This window comes from Sorex fumeus, unplaced genomic scaffold (genome assembly GCF_029834395.1).
Source record: "Sorex fumeus unplaced genomic scaffold, SorFum_2.1 ptg000111l, whole genome shotgun sequence".
In the NCBI taxonomy this organism is placed as follows: Eukaryota; Metazoa; Chordata; class Mammalia; order Eulipotyphla; family Soricidae; genus Sorex; species Sorex fumeus.
The window spans coordinates 6,846,855-6,866,076 of record NW_026606168.1 but is presented as its reverse complement, the minus strand read 5'-3'; the positions used below and the strand labels follow the sequence as shown (position 1 = coordinate 6,866,076).

At 38.3% G+C, this 19,222-nt stretch overlaps 1 protein-coding gene across 3 annotated transcripts in view; it reads right to left on the bottom strand.

Moving 5' to 3' along the window:
• Nucleotides 1–19,222, bottom strand: part of SLC12A1 (solute carrier family 12 member 1) — a 117,826-nt gene that overhangs the window by 81,993 nt on the left and 16,611 nt on the right. The window contains exons 4-7 of one of the 3 annotated variants that reach the window (XM_056135340.1): nucleotides 9,997–10,092; nucleotides 6,714–6,853; nucleotides 5,478–5,588; nucleotides 1,038–1,149 (exon numbers count right to left, since the gene is read on the bottom strand). In XM_056135340.1, coding sequence (XP_055991315.1) covers nucleotides 1,038–1,149; nucleotides 5,478–5,588; nucleotides 6,714–6,853; nucleotides 9,997–10,092 — 459 coding nt within the window. Of the gene's footprint in view, nucleotides 1–1,037; nucleotides 1,150–5,477; nucleotides 5,589–6,713; nucleotides 6,854–8,752; nucleotides 8,849–9,358; nucleotides 9,455–9,996; nucleotides 10,093–19,222 lie in introns of all 3 variants that reach the window. The other 2 variants (XM_056135339.1, XM_056135341.1) reach the window with 2 other exon arrangements.

The following is a 19,222-nucleotide window of genomic DNA, read 5'->3' as shown; positions in this document are numbered from 1 at the left end:
CCCATTGTTCATCGATTTGCTTGCGCGGGCCCAGTAACATTGTGAGACTTGCTACTGTGTTTGGCATATTGAATACGTCACGGGTAGCTTGCCAGGCTTTGCTGCGCGGGTGAGATACTCTTGGTAACTTGCCAGGATCTTCGAGAGGGGTGGAGGAATCGAACTCGGGTCAGCCATGTTGGCTGCATGCAAGGCAAATGTACTACCGGCTGTGCTATCGCTCCAGCCCAAGAACTGAAATAATGAGAAATAATATTAAAATGCAAAACAAAACCCCAAGATTATATTTACAAAGGAAAAGAAACAGGAATAGTGTGACACAAAAAGTATATAAAATACTGACAACTGAGTTAATGTGAAGAAAAATGTAAAAAATACAAAATCTTACAAACCAAAAAAGTAGGTTGTGAATAAGCTAACCTAGAAAACTGGGAAATAATGGAAGAATTAGTGGAGTATACTAGAGGAGAAAAGATGGTATTTCATGCCCAGTCTTACAATCACAGAATACTACCCTGAAAAATGCTTATAATCTTTGATGCTTGAAAGCCTGAAAATGATGGTTAACTATGTAATGAAAGAAGACTGTAATGTGAAAAAACCTAGTGGGAACGAGACAATGACTATGCTTGATTTTAGTGCTCTCGGTGGTTGAATAAATTGTTTGAGCTGTTTTCTTTCCCTGTCTGAGCAGTCTCCTTCTGATCTTAAATAGTAAAAACAATTTGTCAGGCTCAATTAAGTTTTCAAATCACTTTCATATACACTATCCTATTTGATTCTCAAAATTCCCTCTGGAAGTTGTTATGATCACCACAACATAGTGATAAGCTCTGAGGCCCAAGAGTGTTACATTGGCTTGTCTGGCTGACAAGCCGTAGAGCTGAGAGTCATCCTGGGTTTCTTGATTCCAATTCCAGGTTCTTCCCTGAACTTCACTGGGATTCTAGTGGCAGGGGTGGGAGTTACAGGGATGATAATTGGGGAGGAGACACAGGCAATAAAGAACCATTTACCACAAAATAACTCACACATACCTTGGTAATTAAAGAAACCTCTGGACTTCTTCTCATTGTTGGATGGAATGACAGTTCCAATGAAGAAGTTTGCAATAGCAATGAGAAGGATGATCAGAAGAATCACTTGAGCCTGCGATGGCAAAGAGAAAGGAGACCAACTGAGATTCATTGGAAAATTTTACATAATTATAAATTTGAAGGATCCCCTGAAAAAATTCTGTTCTATTATTACTGTTGGGCTGGAGTGATAGCACAGCAGGTAGGGCGTTTGCTTTGCACTTGGCTGACTAGGCCAACCCAAATTAGATTCCTCTGCCCGCCCCTCTAGGAGAGCACAGCAAGCTACCGAGAGTATCTCACCCGCATGGCAAAGCCTAATAAGCTACCTGTGATGTATTCGATATGCCAAAGACAGTAACAACAAGTCTCACAATGGAGACATTACTGGGCCCACTCTAGCAAATAGATAAACAATGGGAGAACAGTGCAGTGCAGTGCTTTATTACTGTTACTACCAAGACTAGAGAGGTTGTAAAGCAGGTAAGATGCTTGCCCTACACGTGATCACCCCAGTTTGATAACTGGCATCGCCCTGCCCTCCAAGCATCTCTGACTATGGCTTTGGGGCTTCCTGAGCACCAACAGGGTGGCCTGGTAATTCCTAGCTGCAGTGTATGATCAGCATCATATCTGCAGGCCCTGGCATTGAACTGCCAGCCTCGTTGAACAAGAATTGCTGGGAGTAGCCCCTGAGCCTTCTGAACACTCTGATTGAGAGGTCCTTTCCACCTAAACTTTAAAAAAAATTCTATCGTCCATAGCAGGTCGTGAATGTCTCCTTGTAGGAAGGCGTTTTAACACACCTTATTTGATCTGTGAGAATGTTACATTTCAATGGAGGTATGAGCATCCTTAGGCATTTGAGGTGACATTTCAGTAACATTTCGAGAACTAGTTGGTAGCTGATGGCTATGTGCACAAGATTATAAATAAAATAATAAGTTTAAACACTAGTTTTCTTTTCAAAATTTATTTTTTTGGTTTACAATACTATTAATAGTAGTTTTTCATGAACATATTCCAAATAATACCCATCACCAGTGTACTGATCTCCCTCCCCCAAGGATCCCAGTCCCCTTCCCTTTACTACCCCCAATTCAATTATGTGAGTCAATTCCACCATTATGTTGCCTTGGATCTTTGTTGCTACTTCACTTTGTATCTTTCATTGACAGAGCTGCTGTAGAATCCTTCCTGTTTTGACACTTCTGAAGAATGAGAACAGTCAGGAAAAAAATTCCCGTGGCAGCTCACACACTAGATGCTAAGCTGCCAGTGTGTAACCCTTCATATGCATTCTGGAAGGCTGGACTGACCAAGTAGTCTTTGGTCCTTCCACATTTCAAGTTCTCTACTGATCTATTTATTTATTATCATTATGGAGACTATATTCATTGGTGTTGAGGGCCAGCATAACTACTCCTGGTGCTACCGGGGTAGTAGAGACACCGGAGACCATGCCCAGGACTTCATACATACAAGACACATGCCCAGCCCCTCAAGTAATTTACTGACTTGGCAGTCACAAATTCTGTTTCCTCAGCTAAGAACACTGATATATTATCCCTACTCTACAAATAATGTTCTTCCCTCATCCTTTAAGCCATAGTTAACTTCTTCAGAGAAATATTTTGCGGCTCTTGAATTCAAAGAACAGCTGAAGCTCACATAAAGCTCACATATAACAGATTGAGCCTTAATATTACCAAAATTATTTGGATAAATAAATGCTTCCAACAATCATAAAAAGTAGGCAATACTATCATCATCTTAAAGATCAAGAAATAAGCATGAAAGGTTAAGTAATTTACCAAAGATTATATTGATATAAATCAAAGTCAAATCCAAGTTAGCTAACTACAGAGTTGGAGCTTTAAGTACTGCCTTTATTTCCAAGAAACCCTCAGAAATAAAGTTTCTGTGGAATGTAGGTTTAACCTTGTTATAGTCAATCTTAGTATTGGCTAATTTCCTTCAAAGAACATTTCAATTTCCTATTTTATGTTTCCTCATATGTGTTGGAAATCAACCCTAAGTGTTTTATGAATTGCCCCTTTCCTCCTTCCAGAGAAGCTTACCATACCCTTGCTAATATCCCTAATTTGGTTAAAGTCTATCTTCAACCTTACCTTTGTGTTGGATACTGACCCTAAGTGCTTTAGGCTTCATCAGTGAATTGCCTCCTTTCTTCCTCCCAGAGAAGTTTAACATGCTCTTGCTAGCAACTTTAACTTAAAGTTTATCTTTAACCTTTCCCTTGTATTTTACTTCTCATAGTCACAGTTCCCCAAGTCAGTCTTGATTACTTATAAGTCAAAACTTTCTGGTAATTCTGAACTTGCATTTGTACTGTTTTGTATTTGAAGTGGTGTATATTTGTACCTGCTTTTCTATTTTCCCTATAGCCTTTTTATATTTTACTATAAATCAGTATTCTTTGATTGAACATTGAAAGACCATTAATACTATGCTCCTAATATTTGGGAGTTGATTGGCTCTGAAATATATCTGCTCCTGGGAACAATTATGTAGTCATAGTTCCTTGACTCAGGCTTCAGTTGCTGTAGTTCCTAACATCCCAAAAGGGAAGTCCTGCCGTGGGACTGGGATGAACCCAGGTGAGTGGCAAAGCTACCGGTATCGAAATGGAACATACTAGAAAGCATAAATGCATGGTCTTGATGCAAATTGTTACAACTTAAGAGGCAGGACCCCCATGGGGAAGGACAAGCTTAACTGGCCTGATCAGGGACTTAGTCTGGGATTTACGGTAAAAGCCTTGTTTGCTCTCAGCCCAGAGAACTAAGTGTTGGGAACTTTGTCTCTTGCTGTGTTTATCCAAACAACTGCAAGTATTGATAACTTATATAACTAGAGGGAAAGATAAAAGCAATGTAGATGTCCCTGAGAGTGTTTTCTTGAGTTGATCTCTCAAGAGAGTTTCCTCTGCCAAATGTTTATCTATGTAAATGACCAATCACACCTATGTCCTTACCTCAACCCCCCTTCAGATGTTTTATAAGTAGGCTAGCAACTCTGCATTAAACGGGCCATTTTTGCTATCAGACTGTGGTTCCCATCTCCTGGCTCTCTGTCTCTCTGTTGGGGAGCCCTGGGGAGGCAGGGAGGAATGTCTGGGCCACCAAATGCACATATGCATCACAGCAGCAGCCCCCGCCCCATGCTTTACTGTGTGAGCTAACAATATGTATCTGATTTGGGGCCTCAACTTTCTGTGCTCAGTGCTTATTCTTGGCTCTACACTCAGGGGTCACTCCTAGAGGTACCTAGGGGCCATTTTGGATGCTGGGGATAAAACTCAAGTTGATCGCATACAAGGAGATGGCTCTCCCAAGCTCTATTATTTCTCCAACCCCTACACTTTGTAATTTATCTACTATCTTATTTATCACTTCCTCAAGGTCCATACACTCATCGAAGGCAGAAACTGCCTGTTTTAATCATACCTGATTATCCAGAACCTAGCAGGATGTCCAGCTCACAACTGGAACTTAGTCAATGTTTTCTGAATGTGTGAATTTGTAATGCACAGTGAATGCGATGTAAGAATGCTTTCTATCACCTCATGTAAGTGAGAGGCTCACACGATCTTTTCAGTTCTGGTAGTCAGTTCTGATCTAGTACCTGTGTCTCCTGACACACAGGAAGTTTCAACTGCAATGGTGACTGTATGAACTTAAAGATGGGCAGAAGACTACTTTCCCATCATTCTGAAATTCATCAACAGTTTTACCACAAGTTAAGACAGATATTCTTTAGTGCCAGGGTCTGTAATGCCTTGAAACTGGCTGCTTAGATATTGGGCTTCAGAGAATGATAGTTTTCACTTCTATTACCTTCTCCCGACGTACATGTCACCCTTTTAGGCTTCAGCACCTATGACAAACTTGGAAGGGGAGTCAAGGAATGTGATTTTAAAAAAATAGGCTTCTCTTCTTGTAGCATAATTTCTTCTCATTGGTTTTTATATATGCTTAATTTTATGTCCTACACACATGAAATATCTAATATAATGTAATGTTGCAACAATAAATTATAAAATGCAAAAAATAAATAAATAAAAAAATAGGCTTCTAGCATGCACAGTTACTGAGATCATAGGGGACAGAGCCTGGAGATGGCAACTTACTTGGTGGCTGTGTAACTGCAATGAAAGAAGGATAAATCCAGTCCTAATTACATGAACTTTGAGTTGTGACTGTGTGGAGGGCCCCTGTGCTCTGAGAGTTTGCCCTGGCACCAGGTGCTAACTTATAACTTAGAGCATAGCAGGTAATAACAGTAATTATTTTTTTTGAATAGGAGGTTCTTTCTGTTCCTGTCATTTCTTCTGGACCTGACCAGCAGTCTTTGGTAGCATCATTTTGAAAAATTTACCTTTGCTTCCCATTCCATTCCAGCTACTGAAATTCCCAAAAGAATCACCACTGTGATGGAACCTATTATTCGGATGTCATTGGTTGGATCCACCATCATTGAATCACTCTCCTGTAATAAAAGTAAAATCATGAAAATTACTAGAAATGGTATCTTTTCTCTCCCCACATGATGCATGATGGCAGTGAACAGTCAGAATATATACTTTGTGCTTATGCCTGGTGTCCTATAGCTTAATGAAGTGCTCATATATGTGAGAACAGAAAGAATATAACTTTTTCTCTGATAATATGTCTGACGCTCAAGATTGGGGTTGGAAAATTTAGAAATTTATTCTAGTCAAATATTTTGGAACTATTGCAATGCTAAATTAAAATATGCTACATATCCACATATACATCCTTCGTTTCAGACTAGTATTTTTGTGTGAGGGGAAATCTTAGAAGAATAAAATTGAGAGTTTTCCTATTTCATGGTAAGTAAGACCTATTTGATTAAAAAAACAAACTAGACAACAAACTATGAAATTCATTTCCAAAAGATAAGTTACTCCATGAACTATACAATCTACAGATTCATATATATAATATATTGTCAGTATTATGGGAGTGAACTAGAAGGTAGATTGTACACGAGCTATTTAGCACACTCACAATATAATTCGGACTAGATACTGTATATTATGGGGATATATATGCATGTATGTGTATATATAAATATTTTTATGCATATATCTAAACTGGGTCAGAACTTGTTATCTTTGCAGTGAGTTATTCTGATGTTTGAACTCACTTTCCCTTTGGAAATTTATAATAATATTAGTAGTATTACTACTGAAAATAATACCCATTATTTATATGATGGTTACAATTTTATACAGCATTTCATATGAATAATTTCATTTTATTTGTACCACAGTTTTATTAAACACATACTATGCTCTATAGAACAATTCTATATAACATATATAGAAGAGCTATTATCCCATATTAAAGATTTAGAATACAAGGTTCAGATGAATAGAAGGAATTATTCACAGTCTCTCATTCATGAGAGCCAGAACTCTATGTCAGATTGATGGCAACGAGAGGTTTCCTTCAACTGCACCCAACTTTCATATCCTGTAGAATAAATATATTTCTGCTTGTCTTGCCATAAAAAGATCCCCAAATGTCCTAAAAGAGAAAACTGAGTCAAATTATCTTGCTTGGCAGAAGAAAATAAGCTTTTCATTACCTTTAGAAGATCTACCACAGTCTCAGCAAATCCCACCACATACATAGCAACAGCCACTGCATTGGCAAAAGCAAAGATCAAGCCTATAGACCCACCAAACTCGGGCCCTAAGCTTCTGGAAATAAGGTAGTAGGCCCCACCTGAAACAAAAAATGAGCATACTTTACAGAGAGAATATGTGGCACATAAATTATTCTGATAAAAAGATGGCAACTTCCTTGCGACTTTAGGAATGGTTTGTGGTGCTTCTTTTAATGACCTAGCCCTTCCCTGTGGTATGTAGTCTACAGAAGAACTATCTTGACTTAGCAAATAGAAGTTACTGAAATGTAATTCATATGTAAATATGGCCTACATATAACAAAACATAAGACTTAATTGAAAAAAATGCTTTGTCTGAAAATATTTCACTGAAGAGTTCAAATCAATAATGCAACAAAAAATTTTACAACTAAAATTTTACAACTGAAATATTTAGGAACATGCAGAGCTAGGCAGAAAGTGCAGTGGGTGAAGTTTATCATTGTTCTAACTTATTTTCTGGTATATATTTTCACATTTTTATGTATTCTTTTCTGCTATAGTCTTCTGACTGCATAGAAAAGATTCAGTATATTGCTATGTATTTCTCTTTTTGTAAATTAGATTTGATAGTCAATGTTTTTTATCTCACAAAGGCAAGATTATTGCCAAATAAAAACCCCTCTTAGTAAAGGGATGGCAAGTGGGAGTAAAGGATGGAAGGTCTTGGAATATTTGCTTCTCCCTTAGACTTTGAAAAGAAGATTTTTTTTTTGCCTTTTTACTTTTGGGCACACAAATACTAAACTGGGCTACCTAACCCTTAGAAAGATATTGAGCGCAGATTACTGAAAGTAAAAAGAGACTATTTATTGAAAGGCCTAGATAGCTAGATGAAATCATACTCTGTGCTAAAAGTATGGCTCCCTCTACCAAATTATCTCTGAGGTGGACAGAACTGGCAGAGAAATGATACTGAAGAAACATATCCCATATCAAAACAAACTGTGTTATAGAAAATAGAATCTGGGGACTATAATAACTAGTTTGGATGAAGAAGTTAAACACTCTCTAACAATGTGTTATTATATATGACCACAGTGGGTCAAACCTCTGTTATTTTTTATATAGATTATACTTAATATACGAGCCAACCAGGTACCTAGGCTTGGTCAAAATGAAATAGTGCTGGGGAGATAGATAATATATGAGATAAGACATTTGCTTTGCATGTGTCTTAGATGTGATTTGAAATCCAATCACCAAATATGATCTCCTAAGCACTTCCAGGGATCACTCTCAAGTACAGAGCCAACAGCCTTCTACAGTACTGAGTATGCCCACCCCATATCCTCAGAGCCCACAAAATGAAAGACAGACAAACAGGAATGTTGTGGGTCTGTGGGTCTCCATGGAAAGAAAGACCAGAAACAGGTACCCATGTGACTCCCCAAAGAGGTTACATAGAAGGGGAAGAGGAAGAAAGGAAGTTAGAACAATGATAAATGCCAGCCACTTCATTTCCTGTGCAGGCTGCCTGCTCCTGGATCATTGGAAAGTAACTGTTTTATTTGTTTTTACTTCTTTTTAAAAGGCTCTTCTCTTGTTGGTTGGCCGTAGGTAACATCCTGCTGGGTAACTTTGAGATCTTCCTGAAAATCCAGTGGGAGTAATTCATTTGGATGCTGGAAAAGACCTATGCTGGAGGCACCTGGGAGAACCTAAGAGCTGTCTAAGGTGCAAAGACTGAAATGTGCTACACTTGATTATTCTCTCTTTCATAAATACATCCCATTACTGGATACAGGCCAGAGGTGGTTTTTTGTTTGTTTGTTTTTGTTTTTAACCAAAGGGGCTGTTTCAGCAGAGAAGAATATTACTGGCTGTTTAAACTTTGTGTTGTTTTGTTGTTAAGACTTTGGGGACTAAGAAAATTGTACAGTTGTCTACTGAAGTCAAAAAACTTGAAACGTTGTAAGTAACCCGAGCTTGTATCATAGGTAAATTAATTGACTTACCTCCTCTGACTACTCCATTTGTGCAAATAGCAGACATAGAAATACCTGTGAGCGTTGTTACAACCACACTCAGGCCAATGATGATGACTCCAAGACCTGCAAGATGCCCCAAGAAAGGTGTTTGACTCTAGTACTGAGATTAGTTACCAGTATTTCAGGCAGCAGAATTCTGAGTCTTGTGACCGAAGGATCCATCTTGCCGCAAAAAATCTGAAATATTCTAAAGACTCCATTTTGTGAATGTCAAGGAAGCACCTGAAATGTACTAAACTGAAAGATGGAAACCACATGCAGAGGTCATTGTCCAAGAAATACCAGCATGAGATGCACAGATAACCTGAAATGGAAAACGTTTAACAGAGACATTTCAGCGTCTGGAATCCACAGCCTGCAAGGTGCTTAAGCGAGGTCTGTGAGGAAAGAGATCAAGGCTGATTGGAGTAGGTCTGGACTAAACATACAGTACCTTAGGTTTCCTTTTGCTCATCCAATCAGGCTTCAGGGACATTGGTCTCCTTCCTTTCTCCCATCACAAAGAAATAAATAAAAAAGTGTTTGCCTACCCTTTGCCAGTGATGATAGCATTAGTTATCTTAGAAATTTTACCTCCACGAACAAACCCGTTAGTTGCTATTGCAGAAGTTGACAACCCAGTAATAGAAGTTACCATGGTGGAAAGAAGAATTACGAGAACTCCAAGACCTGTTAGCAATGAAAGATAGAAAAGATTACATTTTAGTTTTCTTCCTTGAGTTCCTTAAGGCTGCCTTTCAACTAAGCTTTCAGTCAAACCTTGGGCCTCACTGGAATTCCTTTGTGCTATGGAGAAACTGATGCCTGGCATAAAGATCAAGTCAGAGAGCGACTTATTAGGATGAAGGATGGCTTCCATGAGTCAACACAATCTGAAATGCAGCCTGGAAAGGAAAAGTCGACTTATGATGGTGTCCTGGGAGAGAAACGACCCTGGCTGTGAAAAGAAAGAAACTTAACACTTAACCTTCTCTCTTGCTTGAGAGGAACCTGAAGGAAAAAATTGGGGCGTGACAAAGGTTAAATTCTGCTTCATTTTTCTTTCACATCTCTAGCCTGAGTGGTGGTGGACTACAGGGTGGTGGGGAGGAAGAAAAGAAATCCAACTTAGATTACCTTTGAAAACACTCCAGAATGGTCAGTGGTGAACTATTTTGAGCCTGTGTTGCTTTTACCTTACAAATGATCATGTGAACTACACATTTTATTACCTCCTCTAACATATCCATTTGTGGCAATAGCAGAGGTGGATAAACCAGTGATCGCAGTCACTGTCACTGCTAAACCGATGATAATCACACCAAGACCTCAGTTGAGAGAGGAAAAATAAAGACGATTAAACAGTGGGACAATCTGTTGCACCATTTACATAACAAAGAGCAAACCTAATCAAGCCTAACCAAAGGACCATATTTGAGTTTAACAAGTGGCCTGACCCACAGTGGAGATGCTCAGCTGTGAAGTATCAGTTTAGAGATCCAAGAAACTCAGGACCTAGGATGTTCATGGCTGAACAACTATGACTGGCCAAATTCTAATGTGAACCCATTTTAAAGGAAGTTTCATGCATATGTAAGCATAATTATTAGTCTATACAATCCTCAACTGCTAAAATAATGAGAGTCAATTTTCCTTTTTTCTGGGCAACTATCTTTTCATGTCCCTTTGGTTGTTCAGGAATAGGAAAATTGCATGCATAAGAGTAAGAGAAAATTCTTTATGTGGAAAATGAGTTAAGTGGAAAGAATCAAATTGAAATACATTCATTTATTTCTGACCTCTGGCGACTTATTTATCTTCTGAGTCAAAAATGCTAATGAAATTAGAAAGAATGCTGTGTAAAGCATTATGCTTAGAACATAGAATGTGATCAACATTACTGTGGTGATCTATAGTAGTTATAGTCAAAATATGGCTTTTTATATATATACATATATATGCATATATATCTGACTATGTTGGGTGGCACGAGATATGAAAGGGACAAATAAAATAGCATAAAAAGAGCAAAAGCTGCCATCAGCGATTTTATAGTATAAATATCCAATGATTATGACTGGAAGAAGGTAGGACAGGCCAAAATTCAAAGGAAGCAAAAGCTGTTTTTAGCTGTAGAAATATACAGTAAGATGATAAGGAGCATGGCAGAAAGAGAATTTTTAAGCATGAGGATTACTCCGGTATTTGAAGACTGTTGGGAAAAAGAAGATATTTCTATTTACTCAAAAGCAAGAGATAAATCTGTGAAGATGTTGCCCCTTCCATGTACACAAGAAAGGACAGAAGTTAATCCTTGTAGAAAACTACATTTTATGAGCTGGAGAGGTTATAAAGGAGTCTACCTAACAAGCTTGTCCAACTAGCCTTATTTCCCAAATTTGTTTCTCCCCAAATTTGCTTCCCTATAATTTGTTATTTTAGAAATTCAGTCTTGTCTTTTTGTCCTATAACTTCTCTAAAAATTTTTTATTTTAAAAATCTTACAACAGTTCTAGTTGAAGTTATAATTATTGGCACACTCTCTTGTTCTAAAGATGATTAAAGGGTGAGGCTAAGACAAGCTGTGATATTTCTGGCCATGTTCCAGGAGGAGAAATAGAGCATTGGACAATATTCAGTACACATTTGTGATAAAAATTAATAAAACTGGGATATATGATATATATCTTAGCATAATATTTGCCATATATTATAAACCCACAGCTAATATCATACCCAATGGCACAAAACTAAAAGCTTTTTTATTTTAGGGGGAGAGGTACATTATGTGGTATAGAGGATCACTCCCATGTTCAAAACATGTACTTCAACCCTTTAAGCCACCCACTCAATAACATGTTTTTCTTTAAGATCAGGACTAGAGAGGTATTACAGAGGGTAAGGCACTTTCCTTGAATGTGGTCAACCGTAGATCAATCCCTGGAACTGTATATGGTTCACAAACAATATACCAAATGCAATTCCAATCAAAATTCCAATAATTTTTAAGGGGTAGAACAAAATAATAAAGTGCCTATTTAATCATAAAAAGCCTTGAAGAGCTGGGGCAATCTTATGGAGGAAAAAAAAACTGGAAGCAACAAGCATCCTCACTTCAAACAATACAACAAAATAAAAGTAATTAAAACTGCATGGCATTAGAATAAAAATAAACACACAGTTCAATGTAGTAAAATTAAAAACTCAGAAATAAACCCACCAATTTATTAATATTCATTTATGACAAAAGATATAAGACCATGCAATGAGAAAAAAGTCTTTTTAATATGGTGTTAGGAAAAACTGGATAGCCGCAGGCAAAAGAATGAAACTGTTTTACTCTCTAACCCTGTATATACGCAAAAAGAAATTCAAAATTGATTAAAGACTGCCTATAAGACATGAAGCCATGAAATACATAGATGATAACAACAGTAAAACATTCCATGGCATCAGTACCAGAGATGCTTGACCTTAATAGCTAGGGAAATGAAAGAAAACATAAATCACTGGAGCAACATTAAATTGAAATACTTTGTACAGGTAAATAAAATATTAACTGATGAAAATACAGTGTATTTAATACTGAAACCATTTAAACATCATAAATTTGATAAGGGGCAAATATCCAATGTATATGAAGAACTTTTATAAAAGCAAGCTCCTGGATGAGAACAACACAGTCTCCTGCCCCCACGCCTGGCTGTCCTCACCGGGTCCCCTTGTAGGGTGGCAGGTTGAGTCTCCCTCCCCATCCCAGCAGAACCCCAGCAGCTGAAGACCTCTGGAACTAGCCACAGCCATGCTTAAGACCACTCTCCACAGGCTCAGGCGAGCATCATGCATGAAGGAACTGAGTGCGGGACCCGGGGCTGAGATCTCCAAGCCTGCTCAGATCTGGACTGGACCTCCTCCACCCAGATTCCCCACCTTCCAGTAGCTAGGCGTTATACCCACCAACTTCCCGCAGTGCCTGTAATCCCATCAACAGCCAAGACCCAGAGACTAAAACCAAGCTTCTGGAAGCAAATATTGTCTAGTTCTCGCTCTTGAAGAACCCAGCAGGCTACTGAGAGTAACCTGTCCACACAGCAGAGTCTGGCAAACTCCCTGTGGTGTATTTGATAAACCAAAATACAGGAACAATGATGGGTCTCATTCCCCTGACCCTGAAAGAGCCTCCAATGTGGCACTTGCTAAAATCTCAGGGCTAGGACAAATGGGGACATTACTGGTGCCTTCTCGAGGAAATCTATGAACAACGGGATGACAGTGATACAGTGATATGAAGAATTTACACAACTTAACAAAAACTACGAATGAATAGAGAATGAATGAATAGAAAATGAATTCCTTCTAAAAAAATGAATAGATGATTTGAATAAACACCTCTCAAAGATGATATACACATGACCAATAGCATATTAGGAGTTGCTGATCATTACTGATAATCAGGGAAATATAAATTAAAACTAAGTGAGAATGGCTTACATGGAAAGAAACAACACATCTTGGAGAAAATATAGAGAAAAATTAACTCTCTTGAACTGTTGGTGGGAATATAAATAGGTTCAACTATTTTCTAAAATGTTATGGCATTTCCCTAAGAAAATAAAGGAGAACTGTTGGATATTAACCAAAGTGTTTTAGGCGTCATCAGTTAATTGCCCCTTATCCTCCTCCCAGAGAACTATTACATGATCCAATAATCCCACTTCTGGGTAGCTACTGAAGAAAAGGAAAAATTAACACAAAAGTTATATCCAGTCCAATTATTGCCTCATTATTTACACTATCTAAAATATGGAAACAATCAAAGTGCCCATCTATGAATGGTGAATAAAAATGTATTTTATTCATACTATGGGATACTATTCACAATGAAAAGGTAATATTTACCTTTTAGCTATAAAACAGTCTTTTGGGGCTGGAGCGATAGCACAGTGGGTAGGGCTTTTGCCATGCATGTGACCAACCCAGATTTGATTCCCAGCATCCCATATGGTCGCCTGAGCACTGCCAGGAGTGATTCCAGAGTGCAAAGCCAGGAGTAACCCCTGAGCACTGCTGGATGAGACCCAAAAAGCAAAAAACAAAACAAAAACAAAAAAACATGAGTACACAGGAAGGAATAAAACCTGAGCATTGCCACATTAAATCCCAAAACCAAATTAAAAAAAGTATTTTAGAAAAATCATAACAAGTAATATAAAATACATTATCGAGGGCCTGCTATAGGGGCAGGCTTAAGAGGTGGTTGGGAAAACTGGAGATAAGGGGTGGAAGGTGCAACGAGGGTAGGACTGGTGTTGGAAGACTGAATGTCTGTGAAAACATGTCATAAGCAGCTTTGTAAATCACAGTGTTTATAGGTGTAAGGGAGAAATTAAATTTTTTTAAAAATGAGATAAGCTCAAGGGGATTATGCAAAGCAAAATCATTTCAAGGAAAAAGACAAGTATTGGAAGATCTTAACTGTTTGTGCAATACAATCATGTGAAATTGGCAAGCAGACAAATGAAATGAAAAACAAAAAACAGCTGTGGGCACTGACAACAGAATTCAAGTTACCTGAGGGGAAGAGAGTGGAAGTAGGAAACAAGCTGAGTGGGGTGGGGTGGTAGGGGGAAGGCAATGGGTTCAAAAGAAGTTTTGGATTGTAAGAAAGAGTTCCACTGAATTCTTCAGATTAATTTCAGGGATGTAGTGGCAAATATCTCCTCCACTTTACTATATGGTCTTATTAGAGAGTTACATGACACATGGTATGGGTGGAGTCTTGGGACTCTGAGGAAAGACAAGGAGAAGCGAAGCAGGTCTAGAGTCTGAACCCCATATCAAGCAGAGTCACGCCAAAACCAAATTTAGGGTGGGGAGAAAACCCCCCTTCTCCCCCTTGCTTTCTGGCTCCTTATGAAGTCTCACCCTTTGTCGTCAAGGGGGAAAGCATAGTCCCAGGCGACTGCTGATCAAACTTAGCTCATTTGTTTGATTATTATAATGCTTAAACATATCAAATACACCCCAGAACCAAAACCGTTTATACCTAGCATCACAACCTATAAAAGTAGCTATAAATGGTTAGAACCTCAGACCCTAGATATTCCCATTTTGTGGAGAGTGGGAGGGAACACTAAAGGCAGAAAGCCTGAAAGCATAAAAAGAGGTGAAATATAGCCAAAGTGTTCCCTCATAGCCTCTCACTGTGGGAGTGTCTTGGCTACTATCTCTTTCCTTGTAACTTAATGCTTTAGTTTGTCGCCAGCAAGGAGCTAGTTTCCTTTACTTTCAGGTTCTTGTGCTCAAGCAGTCAAGGCTTCCTCGCCTTCTTAAATCAATAAATGCTTACTCTAAGTATTTTGTGCTCTGTATGAAACCCTTCCTGAAGAATACAAGAATCAGGGTATAGGGGCTGGAATGATAGCACAGCGAGTAGGGCATTTGCCTTGCATGCGGCCGACCCTGATTCCCAGCATCCCATATGGTCTCCCGAGGACCGCCAGGAATAATTTCTGAGTGCATGAACCAGGAGTAACCCCTGAGCATCGCCAGGTGTGACCCAAAAAGCAAAAATAAGAATGAGGATACAGGGGAGGCTCTGATTTTCATGTGCCCTAGCCCATCATGATTTATCAGTCTCAGGTCTCTAAGCCACTAAAGACAATTTATTGCATAGTATTTTGTGATAATACCCATACCTTTTGCATATTATTTTGGTCATGATTTTGTTTTGAGAAAGACTGATACCAAATATTTTATTTAGACCAGAAACTATATGGAACTATATTGTTTACATTTTAGGGTATTAAAGTTTGCTTTACTTTGTCTCTATCCTAGTTCTTCCGTTGCTTCCCCCCCCCTCCAACCTCCTAAAATTCTTAACTTAATCTTGAGAACTGTGTTATATATAATTGTAAACCAGGTAATATCATAAAGCAAAGTTTTAGACATTTTAACAGGAAAGCAATTTGCTTCTTTCACAGTCAAACATAGTCTCAGGTAAAAAGCAACATTTCCAGAACATTCAGTTTATAGTTTTTCCATAGTGAAGTTCTAGAATCACCTGTTTCAAGAAATACCTAAAGTACTTGTTTGGAAACTGTCCAGACCACTGGGTTTGGATATTTCAAAAGGAATCAATCCCAGTACTTTGCAGTTCTGCAACCAGTCATCCTGTGGAATTTTCATGTGCCCCACAGTCTGAATCCTCCATCTGCCTCAATTTGTGTCTTTCTGTTCAACCGAACTCTTTAGCTTTATCTTGAAATCTAACTCCCTAATTTTCAGATGAGGTAAGACAAAACTCAAGGAGTATAATGCCTTGCTCCTACACATACCTATTCTTCATAATATTCTTTGCCTGATCATTAAGTTATTAGAAACCATCTTGCCCCCTCCAAGGTCTTTAAGAGAGACATCAGCTGACTGTATTACCATCTGGGTGTAGCAGACACAGACGTTCAGGTTCTTGTGCTCAATCAGTCAAAAATTGAAAACAACAGACAGGGAAAAAATGGCTAAATTCAATATACTTTAGAAAAGACTAAAAAAGACTTTAGGGAAACAGGAAGGAGAGTGAGGCAGGGAAGCTCCCAGAGTATGGGAGGGATCTCCTAAAGAAGGATTCCGAAGAAAGGCTGAATGCCTTTCTCTTTTATAGTTTTTTAATAAACGTGAGAGGATAGGCATTTTTTCTTCCCCCGAAGTGAATCTATAATGTATTCTTCATATATTGAAAAGAACATGATTAATTTTTATCGCATTAAATCAGTAACTTTGATAAAGTCAAATAAATTTTTCAAACACTTTTACTCATAAAAAAGATTTTTTAATATATATATTGCTATATATGTAATATATATATAGGCATCTCTTTACTATATGCCAAAAATGTGGACCATAAAAATAAGGGAGAGAAAACTGAATCAAGAAGATCTAGAGTATCTAAATAGACCTATTAACATCAAGGAAATTGAAACTGTAATCAAAAGTCTTCCCAAAAACAAAAGCCCAGGTCCAGATGGATTCACTAGCGAATTTTTCCAAACATTTAAAGAGGACCTACTGCCAGTCCTTCTCAAGCTTTTCCAGGAAATTGAAAAAATGGAAACTCTCCCAAAGAGTTTCTATGAAGCCCATATCCCTCTAATACCAAAAGGAAACAAAGACACTACAAGAAAAGAAAAGTAGAGACCGATATCTCTGATGAACATGGATGTGAAGATACTCAACAAAATACTAGGAAATAGAATTCAAAAACTCATCAAAAAGATCATACACCATGACCAAGTGGGATTCATCCCGGGGATGCAAGGATGGTTTAACATTTGGAAATCCATCAACATAGTCCATCATATCAACAAAAGAAAAGATAAAAATCATATGATCATATCAATAGATGCAGAGAAAGCATTTGAAAAGATCCAGCACCCATTTATGATGAAAACCCTCGCCAAAATGGAGACAGAAGGGACTTTCCTCAATATAGTTCAAACCATCTACCACAAGCCTACTGTAAGCATCATCCTCAATGGGGAAAAACTGAGAGCTTTCCCTCTAAGATCAGGGATGAGACAAGGATGTCCACTCTCTCCACTGCTGTTCAATATAGTACTGGAAGTACTTGCAATAGTGATTAGTCAAGAAAAAGATATTAAGGGCATCCAGGTAGGAAAGGAAGAAGTCAAGCTCTCACTATTCGCAGATGATATGATACTATTCTTAGAGAACCCTAAAACGTCTACCAAGAAACTCCTAGAAACAATAGGCTTGTATAGTAAAGTTGCAGGCTATAAAATCAATACCCAAAAGTCAATGGCTTTCCTATATGCAAATAGCGAAAGAGAAGAAAGTGACATGAAGAAAACAATCACGTTTACAATTATGCCCCAGAAAATCAAGTACCTAGGAATCAGCTTAACTAAGGAAGTAAAGGACTTATACAAAGAAAACTACAAAACTCTACTTCAGGAAATAAAAGAGGATGTGAGGAAATAGAAAAATATCCCCTGTTCATGGATCGGGAGAATTAACATTGTCAAAATGGCAATACTTCCCAAAGCACTGTATAAATTCAACGTGATCCCTATTAGGATACCCATGACATTCTTCAAAGAAATGGAGCAAACACTCCTGAAATTTATATGGAACAATAAGCCCCCACGAATAGCTAAAGCAATTCTTGGGAAAAAGAAAATGGGAGGAATCAACCTCCCTAACTTCAAACTCTACTACAAAGCAGTAACAATTAAAACAGCATGGTACTGGAACAAAGGCAGAACTGCAGACCAATGGAACAGGGTTAAATATACTGAAATTTCCCCCCAAGCATACAAGCATCTAATCTTCGATAAGGGAGCAAGAAAAGTGAAGTGGAGCAAGGAAAGCCTCTTTAACAAATTGTGCTGGCAAAACTGGACGGCTACATGCAAAAAAAGTGGGCTCAGATCTCTGCCTAACTCCATGTACAAAGTAAGATCAAAGTGGATTAAAGACCTCAACATCAGACCGGAATCCATAAGGTACATTGAGGAAAAAGTTGGCAAAACCCTCCATGACATAGAAGCTAGTGGTATCTTCAAAGATGTCATACTGCTGGCCAAGCAAGTGAAAACAGAGATAGACAAATGGGACTATCTTAAACTAAGAAGCTTCTGCACCTCAAAAGAAACAGTGACCAAAATACAAAGACAGCCTACAGAATGGGAAAGGATATTCACCAAATACACATCCGACAAGGGGTTGATATCAAGGATATACAAGGTACTGGTTGAACTCCACAAGAAGAAATCACCCAACCCCATCAAAAAATGGGGAGATGAAGTGAACAGAAACTTTCACAAAGAAGAAATTCGAATGGCTAAAAGGCACATGAGAAAATGCTCCACATCATTAATCATCAGGGAGATGCAGATCAAAACCACAATGAGATATCATTTCACACCATAGAGACTGGCCCATATCCACAAAAACTAAAGCAACCGGTGCTGGTGCGGATGTGGCGAGAAAGGGACCCTCCTTTACTGCTGGTGGGAATGTCCACTGGTTCAGCCCTTCTGGACAACAGTATGGACGATTCTCAAAAAATTAGAAATTGAGCTCCCATTTGACCCAGCAATACCACTCCTAGGAATATATCCCAGAGAGGCAAAAAAGTATAGTCGAAGTGACATCTGCAATTGTTTGTTCATTGCAGCACTCTTTACAATAGCCAGGATCTGGAAAAATCCTGAGTGCCCGAGAACAGATGACTGGTTAAAGAAACTTTGGTACATTTACACAATGGAGTACTATGTAGCTGTTAGAAAAGATGAAGTCATGAAATTTACATACAAGTGGTACTACATGGCAAGTATCATGTTAAGTGAAATGACTCAGAAAGAAAGCGATAGACATAGACAGATTGCATTCATCTGGGGAACATAAAGTAACAAAATAGGAGATTAAACCCAAGAATGG